Source organism: Stegodyphus dumicola, chromosome 11 (genome assembly GCF_044657685.1).
Source record: "Stegodyphus dumicola isolate Sdum_Otavi_A_Nest chromosome 11, ASM4465768v1".
Classification (NCBI taxonomy): domain Eukaryota; kingdom Metazoa; phylum Arthropoda; class Arachnida; order Araneae; family Eresidae; genus Stegodyphus; species Stegodyphus dumicola.
Window position 1 is genome coordinate 85936752 of NC_140778.1, and position 25609 is coordinate 85962360.

At 32.9% G+C, this 25609-nt stretch overlaps 1 protein-coding gene across 1 annotated transcript in view; it reads right to left on the reverse strand.

The window, feature by feature from the left end:
* LOC118187696 (uncharacterized) overlaps window positions 1–24386 on the reverse strand; it is a 206333-nt gene extending 181947 nt beyond the window's left edge. The window contains exon 1 of the mRNA XM_035357974.2: window positions 23944–24386. Coding sequence (XP_035213865.2) covers window positions 23944–24220 — 277 coding nt within the window. The 5' untranslated portion in view covers window positions 24221–24386. The remainder of the gene's footprint in view (window positions 1–23943) is intronic.
* Between the last annotated feature and the right edge of the window lie 1223 nt (window positions 24387–25609).

Sequence of the window (25609 nt, forward strand, 5' to 3'; positions counted from 1 at the left end):
TACTCAAACACATTTTATCACATTATAATTTTTTTATATTCTAAAATATAAAAAATTAATATTCAAACACATTTTATCGCATTTTTATAAAAAAATAACTTTGTAACTCAAGAGTTTTATTGTGTATCTCATTTACTAAATTTTATTTTTGTAGCATCTCAAAAGGCCACCACGTCCGTGCGGTAAGGTCGCTGGATACTGGTTTGTTTAACTTGGGCTCAAATGCCTGCTTACGGGCTGGCTGCACAGGAGTTTTTGTGTTTTTTCTTTTCAGCAATTTCCCTTAAAAAGTTCTTCATCAAGGTATCCCTTCCTCGAGCAGTATTGTCTAAATCAATAAACCATTTTAGTAATGGATGCATTTTTAAAAATTGCATTCTTAAATTTGTTTTGCCTTTCAAATATACAGATTTGCTTTAATTAAAAACTTTTAATTAAGACACATTTTTTCTCCTCTTTTCTCTCTTATTCTTAAGATTCAAAAACATTTTAGAATTTTGGTTTGGGAAAATGCAGACTGATGAAAGAAATAACAGATATTAACTTCATTCATTCATTTTTATTAATAGTCAGAATATTTTTTAATGATTTTTGTTTTCTAACCACGTTTATTTTTAACCACTCCTTTTCGCAGCAATAAAAATAGAAATTTAATTTATTAACCTCCCCCCCCCAGCTTTCAAATACATTTTGCTTCAAGACAAACATTTGTATTTCGTCCAACAACCGCTTAAACAACAACGACCTTGATAAAAAAAACCGCAAGTGACACCTTTTTAAAAAAAAAAAAGTTTCCACAATGACATCATAGCGATTGCAACGAATAGTAACTACAGTGCGTGACCGAGCATGCGTGAACATTAAACTCCGAACCTATGTTGGACAAGACAATTATGCGTGATACTGCCAGATTTCATTTAAGTTTTTCAGTCATACAGGAAGTGCTGTGGCTGTTTAGATAACCATCATTCAATAGAAAGAAGACAAGATCGTCTCCTGAATTACAAAAACATGGAAATGGAACATATTTTTTCTCTTTTTACTTCCCCCCCTTCACTTCGGGGAATGATAAAGAAGCCCTTTGCAGATTTTCCTAAAATTTCCGGCTGTTAAGTTACGTTACGCTACTATGGACATCACATCCATTCTTCTTGGCAAGTGCGCCCACTATTACAGATATAAAGTGGTTAATTTATCTTCCACGTGAAATGCATAGCTAATTCTCGGTGTTGCCACTCCACAAAAAGTAAAAGCTTTAATTTTATGTTTCGTAGCTGCTTAACAAGACTTGATTTAAAGCAATAAACTGATTTCTGAACAGTTTCAAATTTTTATTTTTTATTATATATTTGATACAAACTAAAATACATAAAAATGTTTCTAATGCCTTAGAATTAAACTAGTTCAATTCAATTATTTTTAACCTTCAAAAATGCAGAAAATGTTCAAAATTCTCACAATTTTTTTAATGTATAATGTATACAGAAAGAAAAATGTAATCCAAGTAGAAGTTTAAAATGTAAAGAATAATAAAACAAACACTGTTCAATAATTTTTAAAATGACTGGGAGGGACTTTTATAAATTTAATTACCTTTTAAAATAAATCTTATGTAAATTTAATGCATTTTTTCTTTTCTAAATGAATAGCTATTACACGCCAATCATCAACAAAACACACCAAAAGAATTCTTTAATCGATCTAAAATGTGTTTATATCAGCTACGTATCTTCCAAAGACAGCTTTAACTGGTATATAAAATTCGAAATTTAGGAAAAGGTAAAATACAGCAGACAGGAATTTTTATTCACACTCACAAATATGCAACAGAGCGCAAAAGATAAAAGGAAATGCACAGTGTTATGATGTTAGAAGAGTTATTTCCATTTAAACAGGGGGAAAAAAAGGAAAATGAAGGACTTCCTGCTTCACTTAAGCTAATAATGAAGCATGATGCCACCGCCAAATCGTCTTTTGATGAAACTTCACGCACAATTTTGCTAAATGAACTCTACTAAAATTAGAATTCCAGAAATATGCATTTCGATATTGAAAGCAAAATGAACGAACGGTATTTGAAAGAAAAATATCTGATGTGGACACCACACAATTTCCTTCTATGGCTAATTAAATTATACACATAATTTGCTCCCAGGCATTTAAACTTATTTCCTCGAATTTCGTTTGAGATATATTTCTCATTCAATCAATTCAGTTCTCACTTCACGGCAAGGCAAAAAATGCATGAAACCTCAAAGAATCTTCATTAAAAATTGTAAAATACAGAAAATCATAAAAAGAGGGGTTTTTTTCCCCTCTTTAAATTAAAATTTGAGTTTGCACGCACAAACAAGCAATTCAGCCAGCGGGCAAGAAGACAGATTTTTTTCCGTGCACAAAATTGAAAGTTTACTTTTGTTCCTACTCGGTAAAAAGACACTGAAGTTGGTGCACAAACTGACTTAATTCACTATTCTACTAAGAGTTTCAAATGTAAACAAACGGCGGCCTCGTCAGAGTTAGCGCCACTTTTAAATTGTTGACAATTCTATAACGATTGCATGCTGATTAATTAAAGGCCTAAGAAACCTAGCTTATGAACATATGAAGAACCTAATTCAATCACTTTTAAAGCAAAAAAAAAAAAAAAAAAAAAAAAATCGAGCAACGAGCACGATAACAGAGTGAGTATATATATACACTTTGACAAAGAAAACAACGCACCAAGAAGGATTTATCCGAATAGGACAAAAATCGGTAGAAGTGATGTACATGTACAGAAGAACAAATGATTACAGTTTGAGAAAAATTGGATGATTTTTTGAAGTGATAGAGCTTCACAAAGTGAAAAAAGGCAGTAACGCGTTTGTCCAACTCTGGCCCTTATGCAAGCAATTATTCGGCTTGGCATCGATTGATAGAGGTTGCGGATGTCCTCCTGAGGGATATCGTGCCAAATTCCGTCCATCCGGCGCGTTAGATCGTCAACATCCCGAGCTGGTTGGAGAGCCCTACCCATAATGCTCCAAACGTGCTCAATAGGAGAGAGATCCGGCGACCTTGCTGGCCAAGGTTACGTTCGCCAAGCACTAAGGCAAGCAGTAGAAACGTGCAATGTGGGGGCGGGCATTATCTTGCTGAAATGTAAGCCCAGGGTGACGTACCGCTGTGCTGTAAGGTTGCGACGGATGACAACCAAAGGGATCCTTGTCTTCATATATATATGAACACACAGACATGAACGTATCTATAAATCGAGTCGAGTTTTAGAATCCAGAATCTTTCGCAAGATTTAAATATCTCATTCCTGATTAATAAGAATGCCGTTTGCTCAAAAATGCAAAGAATTAAAGCTTCACGAATGTCCTGAGATTCACTTCCAACCTTGCTGTAAAATACACTTTTATATATATACTTAAACATATCAAATGTTGTATGATCTTAAATCCATTTAGTGCGAAAACAAGTTATTACTACTTGCGCAACTTGTTTTCGCACTAAATGGATTTAAGATCATACAACATTTGATATGCTAAATAGCAGCTATTAGCGCTATTTATCTCTTACCTAATGTACCCACTTTTTATATTATCTCCATCCTTTTTAAGTTTTAAAGTTCTTATACAAAAACTTTACTGTATTGACCAGTATGGATTCACTCTTTTAAAATAATTCTACTTTAATTTAACTTAGGAGATAATATAATCAATTAATCAGTACTGTTTAGGAAATAAATTATTATACTTAAACATAGGTGTAAAATACATGTAAAATTTTATTGTCAGCTTAATCTATTATTATTAGTTGCTAATGGTTGAAAACATCAGCATTCGGTGAAATTCAGCAGTAAAGGTAGTTTTGCATCACTGTGTTAGACTATAAAATTCATCTTCTAACACATTATTTCGGCAGTTAATTGCAACTGCAACCCGACCACACACGAAAAGTTTAAAAAAAAAAAAAAAAAAAATTGTAGAAAGAACTCTAATTTGTAAAACCATTTTCCTGAATGAAAAGTAAACAAAACTTCGCACAAAGTAAAAAAAGGGAAATAGTTTCATTGCCAGATGCGTCGTGATTTAAAAATCGTGACACAACTCTTTCGGGCTCTTTAAAGTTAAACAGAATTTCCTCAGCTAAAAGGGGGGAGATATTCTTTAGTTTATGTTTTCGGAACATTAAGTTCTTTAATTTCCATTATTACTCCTATCATTTACATAGCTCATTGTCTAACATTTCGAATCTGGCATCCTCACATCTCGAAAAGTCGTTTGCTGTTTCCTTTTTTTTTTTTCTTTTTAATCAAATTCTTTTCGTTCGTTACCGAACGGCTCTTTGCAAAGATAAATAATCTCGAAGAAGAGTGCATTTAAAATGCACGATTCCAGAGTTTCCCTTTTATGGCTATAACCGCCAGTAACCTGGTACTCGGTCAACTTCCGGCTCGTGCGTGATGGAAATCGTCTGCGGGACAGATACCATCTGTATTGTTCTACGCAACGAAATGAAGTGAAATGATGCAATTAGAACAATTCTGAAAGGGAGCTACTTGTCCATTTTTGAAAGACTCTTACAACAAAACGCACAAATTGACGATCACCATTGTCGTGTTATTGCGTCGTTTTCGATAAGATTCTTTACAATATTTACAAAGCCTATTTTTGTACATCTTCGTCACTTCGATCAGTTTATTTGTCCAAAAATTTGGAATTTTAAGATAATTTACCCAATATGAAGCTCATTTCGATTGTGTTAGATGGTTTGCTGTTAAAAACAGCAATTTTTCTAAGTATTGAAAATCCATTTGATTCATTCACTGGTTAAAATTTTTTGATAAATGGAAAAGGACTTTAGCAAATAACATTATTCGACAAAGTTGCAACTTCCAACTTCATTCAACCAATTCATTGCGCCAAAATTTTGGATTACATAATGTGGCTTTTAAGGAACATATATATAATGGCCAAGAATCTGTGTTATATAAAATTGCTTTTTCTTACAAAGGATACAGTTTTTTGTAGGGCTTTCGATTTTTGAGGCTTTGGATTTTTGAGATATAATTTTAGATTTCATACCCGAGTTTCCCAACCTGGGAGGAATTCCTCCCTCCCCCGAGAATAATTTCATCCGGGGGGGAGGGGAAATGTAGTCAGCCTTTAATTTACCTGTTAAGTATTTAGTGTTAAATTTAAAAATACAAAACTACTTTTAATTTTGATTTTCATCAACACTTTCTTCTTGTTTAATTTATAAAATACATTTAAAAACAATCTAAATTTAAATAATTATGTATGTTGGGAATCTTAAATCGTTATGTATTTTTCAAGTTTTGGAAATTGGGGGTGGGTGATCGTCTAGCAATGGTGAGAGAGATGCATGGGACAAAAAAAAAGTTGAGAATCAATGTTCTATATCGCGGCTTTGCGTAAATACAAACCAGTTTTCCTAAGATATATCCACGAAGATGACTGACAAATCGAAAGGCTTGTCTGTTTCATATAGTGATTATAAGTGAAAAAGATATATTTCAGAAGATAGCCAAGATAAAGTTAAGGTTGCAGAGTTGATGTGTTTGGGGAAAATATATATAGTCTTGTTCATTATGAGTCACTGAAGGTTCTTGTTTGGTATTCCTGATCAAAACATCCTTGGTCTAAGATGAAAGTTGCACGATGTTTCATAGAAAGAGATAATACATAATCAATATATATCTTCAAAGTACTGTTGAGGAAACTGCTTAAGGAAGGGTTTCCATTAAGCCTATAGCCACAAATCCACCATACAGGAGTTGCCTAAAGCCACAAATCCATTCAAAAACTCTCACATTCGATTCTATCGATGTAAGGTTAATCCCAGAAGCCTTGTTCTGCATTATATCCAAACCAGAAGCCCAAGGAATGGCCTACCCATACATGGATTAGCAAAGAAAACGGGGGGGGATAGTGGCAAAGTATGCCACGTGCAATGGCCCTTTTTTTTTTTTTTTTTTTTCGTTCCCCCCAAATATAAAAATATACCTATTTTTTGCAAAAGCCTCCAGGACTAATCTGGGAACCCCAACGAAGTCCTATTTCTGAGGTCTCTCTATAACGGTAGCTTGGGTGACATATCCTACCATGAACTAACTGTCTGTCTATGCTAGGTTAGCACTTTTTTCCTCCCCCCCCCATACACAGGGAAGGTGAGGGTGCAGGGTAATGCACCTTTCGTTTGCGCACGACAGGGAGAACTGCTTTCGGTGTTTTTTTCCGGATGGGCGCCGACTAAAAGACAACATTTCATTGGATGGTATTTCCATCCAGGTGCTTGTATTACAGCAGCCTATGTCCGTTGGAATCAAATTCTGGAGCAAACGACGTTGAAATGATAATGGTTCTTTGTTTTAACGCAAATGGTGAATAAATAAAACGAAAACAAAGTCAGAAGAAAATAAATTTTAGGATTCCAGAGGTCAAATGTCTTTTGATGGATAATTTTCTGGAAGCAGTCTTTAGTACTCACATTTCATCTTCAACAAAATTTATACAATTACTTCGTGACAAGATTTCATAAGAAATAGATAGCGAGAAGGAATATTAGAAAATGTTGATGCATAGCACTCATTCGATGGTGCACCGAATTTCAATAAACACAAGTTGACTGAAGTGGATGAAAAACAAAATTTCGACTCATGGAATATTCAGATTAGTGAAGCATCACCAGATTACGCCAAAAATACTCCTTGGATTATTATACAGATTACGACGCACCATATTTATTTAAATTTAAGACTCCTTCTTCTCGAATAAGCCTGGCTTAAAATGAGATGCGTTTTACAGTCCAATACATCTTAGAATCGCAGATTTTTTCTGAATTACTACTTATTCCTGAATAATGAATTTTTCACATCACCACTCTTAGGAAAATGTCTATTATATCGAAACCCTTACGAAAATGTCTATTAATTATTCTAAATAATCCAATGTTACACTTTTTTAGAATTATGGCACAATTTTCTATAAACTTGGATAGAGATCTTCTATAGAATTCTATAAAATTTTAGATATAGCTTCTGCATAGTTAAATACTGAGTTTCCATAAAAATATGTGTAGATATCCTACAGAAGTTTGTGCACAGATTTTACTAAAATTTATGCAATTTCCAACGGTTCTAAACATAGAATCATGAAACAGAAAACTGAGCCATCAAAGGAATTCTAAACACATTTTCTTCTTTTAATTTTCTGAGAAGGATTTTATAGGAGCTTTTGAGTATAAGACTTTCTTATGAAATCAAACAAAAATTCTTTTGAGATTAAAATCAAGGAATGGGTTTTTCATTTTATAATAGAATTTTTTAACCTGAATTTTTAAATCATCTATATAACATGGAGAGGGTATAAACTTTCGGAACAAACGGGTGACATTTTTTCTGCTTTCTTTTACCTCCGAGATGCGAATCACGGATCATCCAAACACTAGGTGATCACGCTAACCACTTACATCACAGGAGCACGCTTGGGGGTATGCGATAACTGCTTACACTATTGCTAGTTAAGGTATTCATAGCATAACAAATAACGTTGCAGTTCGCAATACCAGTTTTAAATCACATGCAGTTTGAATATTTATTTCTCTTCATTTGAATCTTAAAAGTTCTTTAGAGCGATAAAAATTAAAAGCATTAAAAAAGTGTTATCATAAGATTCTCTCCGCCTTTATACATCAGCATACGTCACAGCTGGTATATTCATAAATACAGACACGAAATATTTAGTTCCTAAAAAATTCCATAATAAAGATTCCTTAGTCCAAGTCACGTAAAAGTTAATTAAATTTCCATTAATTAATAGCGAAATCTGCTTGGAATCCTTTTCATTTACTTAATTAATTCAATAAATTCGTCTTGTAAAACTTGTTAACGTTGGAATTGCATCATTCTTTTATTAAGTCTTCTTCTCATATACATCTTTATAAACTGCAATGAAAAGGAAGCGGTTATTTTTAACGAAAAAAAATTCGATCGCAATGTAAATCACGAATAGTCAAGACTTACGGAATCGTTTTCGTTGCCATAGAAACGAACTAAATTCTCTGTTTTATTTAACTCAGTTCCCTCAATTATGGCGGTCACGTTTCCTCTTTCATAGACATTATAAAAACAAGAAAATAGAGAGGAAAAAAGTAATAAATGCAACGAAAAAATTTAGGTCAAGACCTCGCAGTTTAGGAGTATATTAATTTGTTCGTTCTAAAAATGTAGAAATACTTTTTGTGCATTTTTCATACAACTAATATCCACATGCATAAAATATATAGCATTCGTGGGATGAATTCATTAAAGGTTAAAACTGCGTATACAAAATTTTAGAACTAATGTTTACAAATTCTAGTAAATGTGCCTAATGATAATTGATAGCATTTGTTTACTTCCACGCCTCTGGAATTAATTTATACTTTTTCGCTGCCCTGCGTTGGCAACACGCTTTATATTTGTCGTCGAAAGAATTCGGTCGCTAGAATGTAGCTGATTTATAACTGTTCTAATACTTATTTTAAAACTTAATTGCGTTATTGGATTATTACTAAATGTTTAAGTATGAATATTTTTTTCATTTTGTATTTACAATTTCGTTTGTATAAATTGAGAGTAGTTGAATTTATTAAAGTTATTTCAAATCGAGACTACTCTTTCAATTTCGGCGCCATTTAAATATCGGATCGGAAACTGCATTTTTTACTAATCTCAGTTAGCTCTTCCTAGAATGAGCAGCCGAGCGGTAAAAGTCGCTGAACGCTGGTAATTCGATCCGAGGTTCGAATCTCGCGAACCGGCTGGCTGCATGAGTGTTTTCGTGGTTTTCCCCATGTGTAACGTGTATACGAGCCAGTTTTCCTTAGAAAGTCCTCCACGAAGGCATCCCTCCCCTTAAGCAGATAGCCCTCGAGGCTTTGCCGTAATTAAATAACCTAACCTCTTCCTAGAATATTGCCTGCTTTGTTGAAAGAATTTTGTATGCAATGGATCGTTTGCTTTGATCCAGTGAACATCTGCTGAGATACATTCGAAATCTGAGCAAAGAATAACAGTAAAGTTTCGCTGTAAAGCGGGAAAAACAGCATCAAACATTAGCATGATCCAGTGTTTTTCATTGGTACAGATGATATCGTAATGGGTGCGAAGGTGTTGATAATGAAATCATGAGTAATCCTTTAATCAAGTAGTTGTGGACATCGAAAATGATCCGACAACTGTTGCCATAAAATGCCCACTTATCTCTTCGAATAATAGGTAATGTCTTCATATATAACAAAAAGTTATTTTTAATGGACAAAAATTCGGTCGCAGTGTAAATCAGAAATAACCAAGCTTTATGGAATCGTTTTCGTTGCTATAGAAACGGAATTTATTCTTTGTTCAACAAAGATGCTACTCACAAAATGTATGTCAAAAAATTAATGTCGAATAACTAACTAACTGGTGTACTGTACAAGAGAGTTTCAAATCATTTTATTTCCAATGCATAAAAGCAGCTTATTATTTAACACTTAAAATTATCTTCTTCAGATATTTTTAATTGTGGCGTTAACCCAGAAGAGCTACCAGTCTCGAAACGGCATTTTGCGTAGAATCACTATAAATAGCTATATCACTTTTCAGATTGTTGCCACCAAATATCGCCCTGTATTACATTTAAAGAAGTTAAATAATGAAGAAGCTGCATGAATTGTATACTTGTTTCTCGCATTGCAAAAAAACAATGCTATCCAAAGCCATCAAATTCTGAATAATGCAGTCCTCTACCCGCACATGGGCACCGGGAAGCCCGAATTTTGAATTTCGAATTTGCTTTATTATCTATTTCATATTTTTTAAATGAATTTTTTATTATGAATCTCAACGATTTTGAAGCGGGCAGCGGCAACACACTGTGGGGAATAAAATATTTTTAGCCCAAATGTTCTAGAAACGTGTAAATGAAAAAAACGGCAATTGGGCATAATAATAAAATCTGAAAGATGAAAGCTTTCAGAATAAAAGACTCTTTTCTTCAAAAAAAGATTGTAAAATGGAACTAAAACGGATTCGGAAGGAATTTTTTTCGTGACGTCTGTACGTATGTACCTCGCATAAATCAAAAACGATTAGCCGTATAAATATACTTTCTTACCCAGCTTGGTGAACTCGTGTTTTTTTGTTCTTATATGTTGATAAATTGTGCTTTTTTTTTTTCCTTTAAAAGTGATTGCCTGAATTTGCTCTTATGTTCCGGTTAAGGTGTGCCTATAGTTAATCTGCATACAATAGTTGTAAAATTATCAACAATTTTAAAGTGGCGCTAGGCCTAACGAGGCGCCATCTGTTTACATTTGGAATTCTAAATAGAACAGTGAATTTAGTCAGTTGGTGCACCGATTTCAGTGTTTTTTCAGAGTGGAACCGAAAGTTAACTATCAATTTTGAGCACCGAAAATTCTGTCTTCTTGCCTGTTGGTCGAATTGCTTGTTTTGGTGTAGAAACTAATATTAGTTGTAAAAATTATTTTTTTGAGTGTGTTTGGTGTTTTAAGAGTTTTTTTTTTTTTTTTTTTTTTTTTTTTTTTTGTAAATATTACAATCTTTAATGAAGATGTTTTGAGGTTTTCCTATATTTTTGCTTAGCCGCGAAGTAAGAACTGTATTGAATAAATGAGAAATATGATGAAATTCGAGGAAATAAGTTTAAACGAAGTGCAACAAGAAATGTGTATAATTTAATAGGCCGTATAAGGAAGTCACGTGGTGTCCATATCAGATATTTTAATCAACACATATAAAACGTTTATCTTCCTTGTTTTTTTATTTGATAAAATATTTCCTTTTTATATTAAAAATCTTATCTCGCAATAACAGTTTTAAAAAAATTCAAGCTTTTGTTGTTATTACCATAATATAAAATGCTTGCCTTCCATGTTTATTTCTAAAACGAAAACTTTTAATAAATAAATAAAAGACGCGATATCTTTCAATTTTTTTTTTTTTTTTTTTTTTTTTTTTTTTTTTTTTTTTTTTCTCTGCTATCCTAAGAAACCTTCTTTTAAATACGGAATTAACCGCAGACAATCTTGTGTTCGGTCAAGAAACTGATGCCAGGAAAAAATATACTAATGAATCAACAGATTATGGAGCACTTTTGGTTCAATGACTTAAAGAACAACAGAACATGCAATAGAACTCGCCATCCAGTTGTTCAAAGGAACATTAATCTTGGATTAAAGTTAGGTTTTTTACTATTTTTACTGCTTTCAAATTTTATTAAACGGCCAAAAAAGGCAGAAAGAGAATATAAATTAGATAAATACATTAAAAAAAGCGCTTGCTCAAATGAGAATGCGTTTTCTTTCATAATTTCCACGCATATCCCCACCCCGATGAGTCAAAGGTTATGAAATTGTCTAAATTAGTCCTTTTTTAACAACTCGAAAGGAGTGTTGCTGTTGTTATTTAACAAATAAAATCACATCCAGATGAAAACATATCCTAGTCTCGAAAAATAACACACGAAAAACGGAAATAATCTAGACTGACCGAACGATAGAGATTTCTTGCTACTCTGCATGCGGAATATAATTTTTGCGAGTTTCACGCATATATTAAACAAACAAAAACGTCTCCACGTGACGTTAATTTATAACGGAGCAACACCGCAGTATCTTCTCTTACTTCTCTGCTTTTATAAACTAATCGTCTGAAAACTGAATGGCGGGTTTATATTTAGTTCTCTCAATGGCAAGAACGAAAATTGTCACCGTTGGATAGCTGACATAATAAACTTAAATGCAGCGCTACTGCATTAATTATGATACTTAATCTATAGAATTAATTTAAACATGATCGATGTTTTTTTCTGGTGAAATAGAATTAATATCAACAAAATTGATGCTTTCTCTAGTGGAACAGAATTAATTTTAACAAAATCGATGCTTTTTCTGGTGAAAGTGAATTAATTTCAACAAAATCGATGCTTTTTCTGGTGAAACAGAATTAAATTAAACAAAATAGATGCTTTTTTTGGTGAAAGAGAATTAATTTCAATAAAAGCGATGGTTTTTTTTTTTTTTTTTTTTTTTTTTGTGAAACAGAATTAATTTAAACAAAATCGACGCTTTTCTGGTGAATAATTATGAAATGTTTTTTATTTTTATTCAGTACATTAATTTTATTAGACTACTTTACGTATTTGGTGCATTTTGCTGTATATGAAAAATCGAATTCGATTGCTAATTAATAATTAATTAGAACTTAATTCTTAATAATAATTCAATTTTAGACTTTTTAATTCGTTCTTTATGAATGACGCTACTTTAAACACTTGTTAAATTTGTAAAGAGATAGAATATTAGGTATTTAACTATAAAATGCAGTTTAAATATTAAAGCGTTAAAATTACAAAACAAAACAAAAAACGTTAAATCTACCGTTCTTTTTTTTTTTTTACTTTTTTTTTTTTTTTTAAATGATTCGTTTTTTTACATGCCTTAATATATAGGCATCTCATAAATTTAATATGAACAGGCATCTATCATATACATCAACACGAAAATCAACGCCACATATCAACAATAATCAACGCTTCCACATATGATAGTTAGCGCAACGTTAAGCGCCAGAATAAAGTAACTGAGTGCAATTACCGTGTATTTTAAAATAAAAATTCCCTGCGGAAAGGGGATTTGAAACGATGTCATCATAGTTGTTTAGTCTATTTTTTTTTAAAGGTGCACTTGTCACAGCTGAGCGTTGCACAGAGCAAGTAATAAGCAGATACTTTTCCCTTAATATTTACACGCCAAGCAGTCGATGATCATAACAGGCTACTTTATATTATTGTTCATACTTATCGTGTATTAAAAAATGTGCATTGTATTACATTTCATAGGATTTAAAGCAACACAACTAAAGTTATTATACAAAGCTGATGCTTTTTAGTTCAAGGCAACTATTTGGTTCCCCAGGTGAGGCATTTAATGCTATTTAATGTGTTATTATTATATGCTTTAGAACTGTGTTTAACGAACTTTTAAGTACTGGTACTGCGAATCGTCTGCGTGACGTCAGAAAGATAAGCGGAAATATTTTTTGCTGCTTAAGTATCTTGTTGAAGTTATTTGTGCTTATTAATCATTATTCATGGTAATAATGACAGAATTAAGTGAAGCTGATCTTAAAAAATTAAGAGGACGAACGAAATCTACCCTAACGCGGCTTCACAATAGTTTCAGTAATCAGTTAAGTTTAACGGAATTAAAAGCACGATTAGAAAGAATCGAACAAATATTTAAAGAATTTGATCAATATGATGCTGCTTTACCCGAAGAAGCTTCTGAAATTGCTGAATTCGAAGCTAAATATTTTGAAACGAAAGTAATGTATCAATCCGCCATTGAATCCGTAACGGCCAGAAATGTTTTGATTTCAAATCCCACTGCAGTTGAGGCTAGCTTTAAACTTCCGCGTTTAAACATTCCGAGTTTCAATGGTAAATATACTGATTGGCTTAATTTTAAAGATCTGTACATGGCGACAGTTCATACCAATCAGTCATTAGCAAAAATTCAGAAATTCCAATATTTGATAGGACTTTTAAAAGACGAACCAGCTGCTATTATTAAGCACATTCCGATTTCCGAAACTACATACGATGAGGCTTGGGACAAATTGATGAATCGTTATGATAGAAAAAATCAAATTGTAATGTCGCTTGTCAGAACATTTCTTGAGCAACCCAAAATTACTAGCGCTGATTCTGTTAATCTAAGAAAACTATCTGATACATCTGATGAAGTTATCCGTGGATTAAAATCTCTTGGCGAAAAGGCTTCGTCTAGAGATGTTTGGCTAATTTATTTTTTGTTAGAAAAAGTCGATCCAGAAACGCGCCATTTATGGTCACAAAAAAATGGTGAAGAAGAATTTCCTACCTTAGAATGTTTTTTGGAATTCTTAAACTCAAGATGTGTTTCACTTGAAATGTTAAACACTCATAATAATGAAAAGCGAGTATCGCATAAAAATCAGTGCTCTGTTTCGAAGAATGTTTCACATAATAATAAAAATTCTGTTCTAAAATGTCAGCATTGCAATGAATCTCATTTTTTATCAAAGTGTTATAAATTTAAAGGTGCAGATATTACGACTAGGAAAAATATCATTCGCAAGAATTTATTATGCTTCAATTGTTTCGGAAATCATCAATTAAAATTTTGTTCATCGCAGAATGTGTGTTCTATTTGCAAAGCAAAACACCATACTTTACTGCATGAAGATATTAAAAGTAATAACGTAGTTGTGTCAAATTCATCTCCATCTGATGAACAAATTTCTAATTCAGACGAACAAAATAATATTTCGAGTTTTTCTATTCAGGGTCAGAGTACTTCATTTTTACCAACGGCGGCAGTAATAATTTACGATTCTGCTGGTCAAGGTCACGAATGTATCATTCTTTTTGACAGTGGAAGTGAAGCTTCTTTCATCAGTGAATCATTTATTCGACAATTAAATATACGCAGACAAAATGCCCGTATTTGCGTAAAGGGACTTGGTGATTCTGAAGCAGCTTTGACTCGTGGTTATGTAAATGTAAAATTGTTTCCGAAATCTGAGTTGAAAAAAAATGGTGTTTTAATACAAGCATATATTCTTAAAAAATTAACTTCGCATTTGCCTTCAGTAAAGATTGATAGCAAGGACCTTGATTATTTGAATTCAATTAATCTTGCAGATCCGAATTTCAGTACGCCCAAACAAATAGACATGATAATTGGAGCTGACTATTTCTTTTCTCTGCTTCAGCCAGGGCAGATTGTTGGCTATAAAAATGTAATTGCGCAAAATACTATTTTTGGTTGGGTTGTATCAGGCAGAATTAAAACAGAAGGCAATACTCCGCATCCCATTAGTGTTAATCGCATTAGTTTACATATTGAGGATAACGTCGATGCAACACTTAAGCGTTTTTGGGAGTTGGAAGAATTAACGTTCCAAAATCAGAAATCAACGATTGAAGAAGAGTTTTGTGAGAAGCATTTTAAAGAAAATTATCGAGTAAACGGAAAGGGCAGATTTGTTGTCCGACTGCCCATTTTCAATAATGCTGAAGAGTTAGGCGACTCCAAACCTTTGGCTATTTCTCGTCTTCTATCCATGGAAAGAAAATTTGATTTAGATAAAGAACTTAGTAGGCAATACAAGGAGTTCATGCAAGAATACGAAACTTTAAATCATATGGTTCCAGTTGTTGAGAATGAAGAAAATAAGCAAGTATATTATCTACCGCATCATGCTGTTGTTAAACCGACTAGCTCTACCACTAAACTTCGTGTAGTATTTGACGGTTCATGTAAAGCTAAAAATTCAGTTTCTTTGAACTCTGTTTTAGGGGTAGGTGCAACACTACAACGAGATATATTTTCAATATTGCTCAACTTTCGTATACATAAAATAGCTTTTTCTGCTGACATAGAAAAAATGTACCGCCAGATTTTAGTAGATACTAAGGATCAACATTTACAAAGAATTGTTTTGAGAGAATCTGTTAATTCAAAAATGCAGACATATAAATTATGCACAGTTACATATGGCACTGCATCTGCACCATTTTTAGCAACACGCTGTTTGTGGCAAATTGCTTTGGATGCAGAACAGGATCATCCTCATGTATCCTCCGTTCTTAAAAATGATTTCTATGTAGGTGATTGTTTATCTGGAGCAAACAGTTTAGAGGAAGCAGTTGACCTATGTTCTAAGCTTTCACAGCTATTACAGAAACGTGGATTTAATTTAAGGAAATGGAGATCAAACTGCTCAAAGCTTCTCGAAAATTTATCCATTGATAATCATGAAGAAGGTGACCTGGAAGTTCACTCAGATGAATGTGCCAAGACTTTAGGGCTGTTTTGGAACTCTACAGAAGATATATTTTTATTTAACATTTCTATGGATTTGGGGACTGAAATTACTAAAAGAAGGTTCATTTCTCAATCTTCTAAAATCTTTGATCCTCTTGGCTTGCTATCACCATGTACAGTCAAGTTAAAAATGTTTTATCAGCAATTGTGGTTTTTAAAACTTGACTGGGATGCCCCACTGCCTAAAGAATGGGAAGAGAAGTTGCAGCGACTTCAAGAAGATCTTAAGGCTCTCAAAAATGTTAAAATTTCGAGGTGGCTTCAAACTACGTCTAACCACATCTATCTGCATGGTTTTTGTGACGCGTCAGAATCTGCTTACGCTGCTGTTATCTACTGTGTTCAACCAACATCTCACGACAGAAATGAAGTCAATTTGGTGGTTGCTAAAACCAAAGTTGCTCCCATTAAACAAGTGTCCATACCTAGACTGGAACTCCTAGGTGCATTGCTCCTTGCCAGATTAATCAAAGCTGTCCGTAAAGCCTTCTCCAGTACTGAAATTTCCTTTCACGCTTGGACTGACTCTAAGGTTGTTCTCTGTTGGTTAGCAGCTCATCCTCGAAAATGGAAGCCTTTTGTGGCAAACATGACTTCAGAAATATTAGATGCTATTCCCTATCAACAGTGGAGCTATATTTCGTCGAAACAGAATCCTGCCGATCTTCCTTCTAGAGGAATCGATCCTAAAGTTCTACCGAACATATCCCTATGGTGGCATGGGCCATCATTCTTAGCGTTCGACAGTTCAAAGTGGCCTCTACAATGTTCTGTCAGTAATGAGACTAACAGTGATGCAACTGTCTTAACTGAACAAAGGACAAAATCAATTTTTTGTACAACAGCTTATTTGACTAATGACACTCTGGACAATTTTTTCAGAACTGTTCTTCTTTATCTAAAATAGTTAATGTAATTTCTTTTTGTTTAAGATTTATTTCTAGGTGCAAAGAACGGGTCTTTGGTTCTGAAGATAATAGGTTAAAAAGTCTTGCAGTAGTACCTTCATCTAATGAAAGGCAAGAAGCTATGAAGTTGATCATTAAATGGATCCAGTTTGTGCACTTCCATAAAGATATAAAGGATCTCAAAAATAATTCATCTTTAAGTCCTAAAAGTGTTTTAAGCTCACTTTTTCCTTTTCTAGATGATGATGGTGTTTTACGGGTGGGAGGTAGGCTGCAAAATTCTGACTTGTCATTCAATGCTAAGCATCCCATAATTATACCAGGTCAACACAGGATTGCTTTGTTGCTTGTTAAACAATATCATGTAACTTATATGCATGCAGGGCCCAGTTTACTAGCTAACATTTTAAAGCAAAGCTATTGGATTGTAAATGGTAAGAAACTTATTAAGTCTTTTATCCATAAATGTATTGTTTGTCACAGATATAAATTGTCATCTAATAATCAGTTAATGGGAAACTTGCCAAAACAAAGAGTAACACTTGAGAGACCATTTTTTAGCACAGGTATTGATTATGCCGGTCCTGTAATTTTGAAATGTTACAAAGGTCGTTGCTTTAAGACCACTAAAGGTTATATAGCTTTGTTTGTATGTCTAGCTACCAAAGCTTACCATATTGAGGTAGTTAGCGACTTAACTGCAGATTCTTTCATTGCTGCTCTTAGGCGATTTGTATCGAGGCGTGGTACACCTCGATACTTATTTTCGGATAATGGTACGAACTTTGTTGGCGCAAAAAGAAAATTGTCCGAATTGCAAACTCTGCTACTTTCACTTAACAGCAATGAATTGATTTTAAATTATTTGGCTGAAAATACTATGGAATGGAAAATGATTCCACCTGCTTCTCCCCACTTTGGTGGTTTGTGGGAATCAGGGATCAAGTCCATAAAATTTCATTTGAAAAGAATGATAGGAGAGACAAAGTTAACATTTGAAGAATTAACTACTTTACTAACTCAAATTGAAGCTGTGTTAAATTCACGCCCCTTATCTAAAACTAATCACAATAATGTAGGTAATTTAGATGCTTTGACTCCATCACATTTTTTAACTAGGGATGTTATTACTAGCATCCCAGAACAGGATTTTTCTAATATTCCCAAACCCACTTTATTAAAACGATGGGAATTATTACAGCAAATGAAACAAGGCTTTTGGAAGAGATATTATAAGGAGTATTTAAATTCCTTACAACAAAGATACAAATGGAAGCAACAACTTCCAAATTTGTCTGTAGGTGATATTGTATTAATTAAGGAGGACAACATGCCTCCTGGTGTTTGGCCTTTAGGTCGCATTGTTGAAATCCATCCAGGAAAGGATGGCAATGTTAGAGTTGTTACAGTAAAAACTGTTAATGGTTATTTTAAAAGACCTATAGTAAAACTTTTACCATTGCCATTGCATCGGGAATGATCTATTGTTAATGCAATGGCAAGGGTGGGAGTTAATGTTGGATGCATATTTAATATTTGCATTTCTTTTTTTCTTTGTATATTTTATTTCCTCACTGCTTAATTTTATGTTATGATTTTTGCAATAATCTTGTTACTGGCAACGTGCTTTATTTTACTATTAAGTTTGTGTGAGTGGCAACAGTTGTTCATGTTTATGTTTCAGTAGAATAGCGTTCTTAGCCGCACTGCGCTGCAGGCAATTTTTCTCTTAAATATTTCATCTTTTAGAATAGCAATAAAGTTATTATACAAAGCTGATGCTTTTTAGTTCAAGGCAACTATTTGAAGCATCAGCTTTGTATAATAAACTTTATTGTTATTCTAAAACATAAAATTCTTTAAGAGAAATATTGCCTGCAGCGCAGTGCGGCTAAGAACGCTATTCTACTGAAACATAAACATGAACAACTGTTGCCACTCACACAAACTTAATAGTAAAATAAAGCACGTTGCCAGTAACAAGATTATTGCAAAAATCATAACATAAAATTAAGCAGTGAGGAAATAAAATATACAAAGAAAAAAAGAAATGCAAATATTAAATATGCATCCAACAACAACAAAGATTATAGCAAGCTAAAGCTCGTTCACTAGGCTTGAAAGAAGAAAAAAAGGTCTCTTCGGATAATACAAACTCCAGATATGTATACTCTAGTTTATTACAATCATTAGAACAAGAAAGAATGATATAAGAAAATTCATGTACACCACTACCAAAAATATTATTCGAAATTTGACGAAAGAATAAAATGTTTAACCTAAATTTGATTTTAAAAGGCCTTGACTTCATCCCCGCCTACGTAAAATTCAACCCGTCTTCATTGGAACTGTCTGATAACATTAGAAACAAAATATTTATGTTCTACTACGCAGACGACCAAGAAAACTTTTTATTGCACACAATCTCACTTTTAGAAGCGGAAAAATGGGGGGGGGGGTTAGAAGACCTCGAAAATTGCTACCAACGCATCACATGGATTTACTGCTTTGGCAATTTTCCAGAAATGTTCGCAATCAAAACCAACATTTAAACACAAAAATTTTCCTCTGTTTTCTACTTCCAGCTTAAGGTTCGCGTTCCTCGAAGAATTATGTGTTTGTTCTTCAGGACACATTTCATGATTTTCTCAAAATAATTAGTGCACATGTAGAGACACATTTCTCCTGATTATGTGAAAGTACATTTTAAATTAGGAAAACAGTCCTAGTGCGTTTGCCATACTCAACCAGCCCGAGCCAATATAATTCATCCTAATACCTTTAGGCAGTATAACGTTTGAAAATATTATAAATTTATGATTTATACAAAAATTGGTAATAAATTTTTAATTTATTGCTTAGGTATTCAGTTTTGTTAATACTTTTTTTTACACTAAGTTACAATAAGTTTAAAATGTGCGTTGCAGTTACGGTAAATAGAAGCGGGAATACGAATCCTGTAAATCCTTGTAATGAATCGAAGACTTTTTTTTTTTTTTTTTTTTCCATTCGAAGCCTTTTTAAATTTTACCATTCCTTACCCCCTCCCGAAAATAAAAAAAGAAGAAATCCTCCGACGTAGAAATCAATCGAGAAGTATTTAAATGTATCTGTAGCAACAATAATTGAAAAAAAATAATAAACATATTAAAAATAAAAAAACGATAAAATAAAATTTTTTAAAAAATCTGAAATGTTTCAGATTTTAAATTACGTCCAAAGGGGCGTTTTTTTAACATTTTGTGTGTTATCTTTATTTATTAAATATCATGTTCTTCGCACTTAAACCATAAAATTCAGTTCAACAGCAATACCACATCATAATTTAAAAAGAGTGTATCTTTAGAATTTCCGATACACAGTCTCGCGCACTGGAGATAAAAATTGCCATTTCTCGCTCTGAAAGCGTTGAGTTTGTTAACCAAAAATTCGTTAAAGTTTTACAAAATATGAAATAGATAATAAAACAAATTTTAACTTAGGGCTTCCAGATGCCCATAATTGGGTGGAAGATTACGTTATCCAAAATTGGATGGCTCTGGGTACCGTTGTTTTTATCATAATGCGAGAAACATACATACATTTATGCAGATATTCCATTACTTAATTTTTTTTAATATAATGCGGGGCTCTGGTGGCAACTTTTTGAAAAGTCATATGCCATTTATAAGTGATTCGACGCAAAATGCCAAAACGAAATATATAACTCTTCTGGACTCACGCCCTTTGGATTAAAAAAGACAAAATAAAAAGTTGTTTAAATGATCTTACTAAGAAAACTTGACATTAGTATGATGAACTGACAGAAGACTGGGGGGGGGGGGGAAATTGCAACACCTAACGTTGTATCGGGATTTCTAAAATTACATTTTACTGTTGATTTATTTGCTGTTGACACGGCAATTCCGCGATTTTACTGTTGAATTTTATGTAACGTACACGCGAAGAAATTGATATTTGATAATAATTGATATTTGAGCTCAGCTAGAACATATAAAACTTTTCTGGTGCGATCTTAAAAACATAATTCTTTCAAGTTTTCTTGAATATTTTTTCAATTTATATTTTTAATTTTATAAAAAGCATTCAAAATGCTTTTCAGATTCATATTTTAAGAAATTTAAGATTCGTCTCACCTTTTAAGTGGCCAACCTAAGCAAAATCTTATCGCACCTAGAATGTGATAAAACAACAAGGTTATGCGATATAATGTCTTTTCTTGAGTTTTTGTTTATCTTTTCAGGCCAAAAATAACATTAGTCTCGAAACGGCATTTTGCGCTGAATCACTATAAACAGTATATCACTTTATAAATTGTTGCTACCAAATATTACCGCCCTGTATTATATTTACAGAAATTGAATAATGCAAAATCTGCATTAATGTATACATATTTCTCGCACTGTGAAAAAACAACGGTACCTAGAGTCATCAAATTTTAAATAATGTAGTCCACAGGCATCTGGAAGCCCTAATTTTCAATTTTGACTTTGTTTTATTACCTATTTCATATTTTGTAAAACTTCATGAATTTTTGACTTAGCAAATTCAACGATTTCAAATCGAGCAGTAACAACATTGGAAGGGGAAAAAATTATCCCAGAGACCTTCCCCCAACCTGTCTATGGCGCGAGACCGTCTTGGCTCTAAGACTATCTAGCGCGCGTGTCTATCGGAAATTCTAAACATATGTTTTTTTAAACATTTTGTGATTTTGCTGCTGAATCGAATTTTATGTGACGTAAGCCCCAGGAACGTGATATTTAATAAATAAAGTAAACACACAAAACTTTAATAATAAAAAAGACAAAATAAAAAAAGTTTTGTGAAGCCATTTTAGTAAGAAAACTGAACACTTATATGATAAACTGAGAAAAGACTGAAAAACGGAAAAATATACGCGAATACGTAAAGTTGTATCCGGAATTCTAAACGTGTACTGCAATGCTTTACAAATTTTTGTAATTTTGCTGTTAAATTGTATACGGCGTAAGTGCGAAGAAAATGATGCTTAATAATAAAGCTAAAACGACAACAACAACAACAAAAAATGTTTATAGAAATGGGTGTAACAGCAAATTTGTAGAGTGCGAGCTCAAAGAGAGCGTAAAAAATCTTAACAAACCCTTTTGGGAGACCATTAAAATCAGAAACCTTTTTTTTTTTTTTTTTTAATTAATTGTATCTTTTTAAAATAGTGAGGAGGGAAATTACATGAGATACATCGTTTCTGAAAGAAAAATTTGAATGAACAACACATCATATAAATAGATGTACTAATATTATTATCCTCTATACTTCAATGAAATTAAATGAGTAATTGTAATAGCATTACTTTCACTTACTAATGTACTTTTAAGTACTAAACACATTCAAGTATCTGCATCTTATTTTAACAAACTTCTGACTTATTAACCTAAATCAAAAATTTCTAAAGCTAGTAGGAAAAATACGACAGGGGAAGTAAACAGGGACTAGAGAAGTGATTATGGTATAAGTTGTTATGTAATTTTTTATTACTATTCAAGGTACAGAATGTAAGGAAGAGGAATTTAAACCTTTACCAAGAAATATTTTCACTGATCGTCTATGTGATTCCTATGCCACTGCTATCACATTTTTCTTTGCTACAGTTTCACCAAGATTTGCCATGGTTTTTCGGTCACGGTCATAAGGGATTCATAAGCTCGAATAAAAATCTTGCAATGGAGTAAATTCAATAAATTGCAATTCAATAACAATTTTCGGTTAAATCGCATAGTCATAAGAAATTCAAAATGGAATAAAAATCTTGCAGCGGATGTTAGAAGACATAATCACACGAGATCCATAAAATCGAATTGAAAATTTTGCAATGGATTTTCAATTAGAATGCATGGTCGTAAAAGATTCACAAAATCGAATAAAAATCTTGCATTTAATGGGACTTGTCGTGGATTTTCGATAAGCATGACCATTGGCATTTCAAAATTCGCTTTTTAACTTTCTTCATTAAATCGAATAAAAAATCATGAAACATACTTCTAAATCATAAAATGGAATAACGATCTTGCAATATTTTCGGTTTAAAATACACAGAAGCATAAAATCGAATATAAATTTTGAAATAGGCTTTCGGTTAGAACGCATAACCTTAAAAAAATTCAAAAAATCAACAAAAAAGTCTTTATGAAAAGTAACAATTATATGACAATGCATAATCAAAAATATTAGGCGCTAACATCACAATGATAATCACAAGGAATCTACGACGTGAGAGTTAGGCGGAAGAATATAGTTCCTGAAGTAATTATTAAGTTTTTAGGATTCATGAGGATAAAACATAGTAAATTCATATTCCCGCAACTCAGGGAGTTTCTGTAGTTTGCAAACAGGAATTTCCCTTTCAACGAGGACCACATAAAAACTTTGATTTCTTTTGGACAGAACTTCCCGACTATAATATATAGACACCATTTTTAAATAAAATTCTACACCTTACTTAAAAAATTTCGTGGCTTGCAATTTCTAGCATCAACATTTACGGAAACAAGGCGTTTTTTTAGTGGCAGAAGTGTTTAACAATTAAAAAAAATTAACAGTTTAAACAATATATTTACATATCTGATTCTGGCAACAGCAGAAGTTGTTGCGAAGTGTTTGTCAATAGCGAGGTGTTAGTTTATTACCGCTGAAAACGAAAGTAAAAACGTTTTCTATTTTAATGATGGAAGATTATATAAAATAATCAATTATTTAATATTTCAATCAGTATTTCTGTTTATTATTAATACACTCAACACTTTATTTATTTATTATATTTACTTATTTTAAGAAAACTGGGTACAACAGTACTACTATTAAGAGAAAGCTGTACTTCACGTTGCCATAAAATTACATTTTAAAAGCTATTTATTCTCAGAATGTTTACCTTTCACAGTTTTGCATCACACGTTAACACTCATTTTCTGGACTACAACGATATTTCTAGTACAATTAATATAATTAGCAGTATGGCATCAATTTTTGCATATGTAATAGAGTATAACAGCATATATTATTCTTACATTAAAGCATTAATTAATAAGCGAAGGAATAATAGAAATTTAAGTAAAACTTTACTTACGAACTTTGACAGCTCTTGCGTTGAGTTTAGACACAACATCCTGACACGAATTTATTTTTTCTCGCAGACGATCTGTTCGGTCGGCCACCAAACGGCACTCGGATCCAATTTCGTCGAAAATTCGATCCGCTATTTTAGCCACCGATGCCAACTGCCTCAAACAATTCACCAAAGATGCATTAGTTACGGTGGGAAATTCTGCAAATTTCGCCTTGTCCGGTGGCAGCGGTTTCCTGCATAGGAACACCGGCTCCACAGCCCACTTACGAAAAGGCATTTTTCAGAATCAAAACTTTACCATCCGTTGCCAGATATTATCCTATCGTCTGCGGGTGTGCGTCGCCGGTCATCATCGGTAATCCAGCGGCATTTTTTGACCTACCGGCGCACCGTACTTTTCTTATCGCTTTACTCCACCATGTGTATTATTTACTGCCCGAGGAGTGAATGAAAGTTTTTGCACCGCGGCGCCTATTGCGAGATACGCTATTGGTCGCTAGGGTTACCACTTCTTTGGCGACAGTTTTTAATCGCCAACCAGGTGAGGCGGGAAAGGTTTTCACTTTATCCGGGATCAAAGAATCTCAAATTAGGGTGTTCTGAGAGCCGTGGAAATCAAGGCCAAGTTCAGGACCCTAAAATTAATAATCATATCATAAAAGAAAGAAACATTTTCCCATAAGATGAGTGCTCTAATCTTTGCTTAATGATAAGCTACAAAGAAAAGCTTTTGCTAAAGGTCAACTCAAACTATTACAAAGGTAACTTTGGTTTGCAATAGTAGTCTTCTGGTCACAAAACTGACAACAAAATTTAATTTCGGATTAAAAAAAAATGGAGGAGCAGAAAGTTACATTTTGTTCTCTTTTCTTTTCCCACCTCACTTTTTTTTTTTTTTTTTTTTTTTTTTTTTACCCAAAGAAGCAATTTGACCAGAAGGGCTATTAATTTCGGTTTGGCATTTTACGTTGGTTCACTCTCAACAGCTTTTCACTTTTCAAATTGTTGCCACCAAATATCAGAGCCATGTGTGGTTGATTTAATGTGATTAATTTAATGTAACTGATTTAATGTGATGATTGATTTTAATATGATTGATTTAAATATTTAAAGAAATTGCATAATGAAAAAATGGCATAAATGTATGTACGTTTCTCGCAATATGAAAAAAAAAAGCACCTAAAGACATCAAATTTTGAATGACGTAGTCCTCCAACCGAACATGGGCACCTGGAAGCCCGAAATTGGAATTTGTTTTATTATCTACTTAATGTTTTGTAAAACTTTAACGAATTTCTGATTAACAAATTCAACGATTTCAAAGCAAGGAATGGCAACACTGTACGGGAGAGGAAAAAATTTATATATATATATATGTCCCAGTGCACCAGACCGTGTAGTGGAAATTGTAAAGATATGCTCTTTTTAAATTATTTTATGATATTGCTGTTGAATTGAATTTTATGGTTTAAGTGTGAACATAATACTTAATAAATAAAGGTAACACACAAAACGTTAAAAAAACGCCCGTATAAGCGAAATGTAAAATCAGATTTTATTTTATTTTCTTAACGTTCCATTTATGGAAGCTTTTAAAATTTTTCATGGAGGTTTTGCTGTTAAGATTTGAAATTAATACATTTTGTTATCGTATAAACGAAAATGC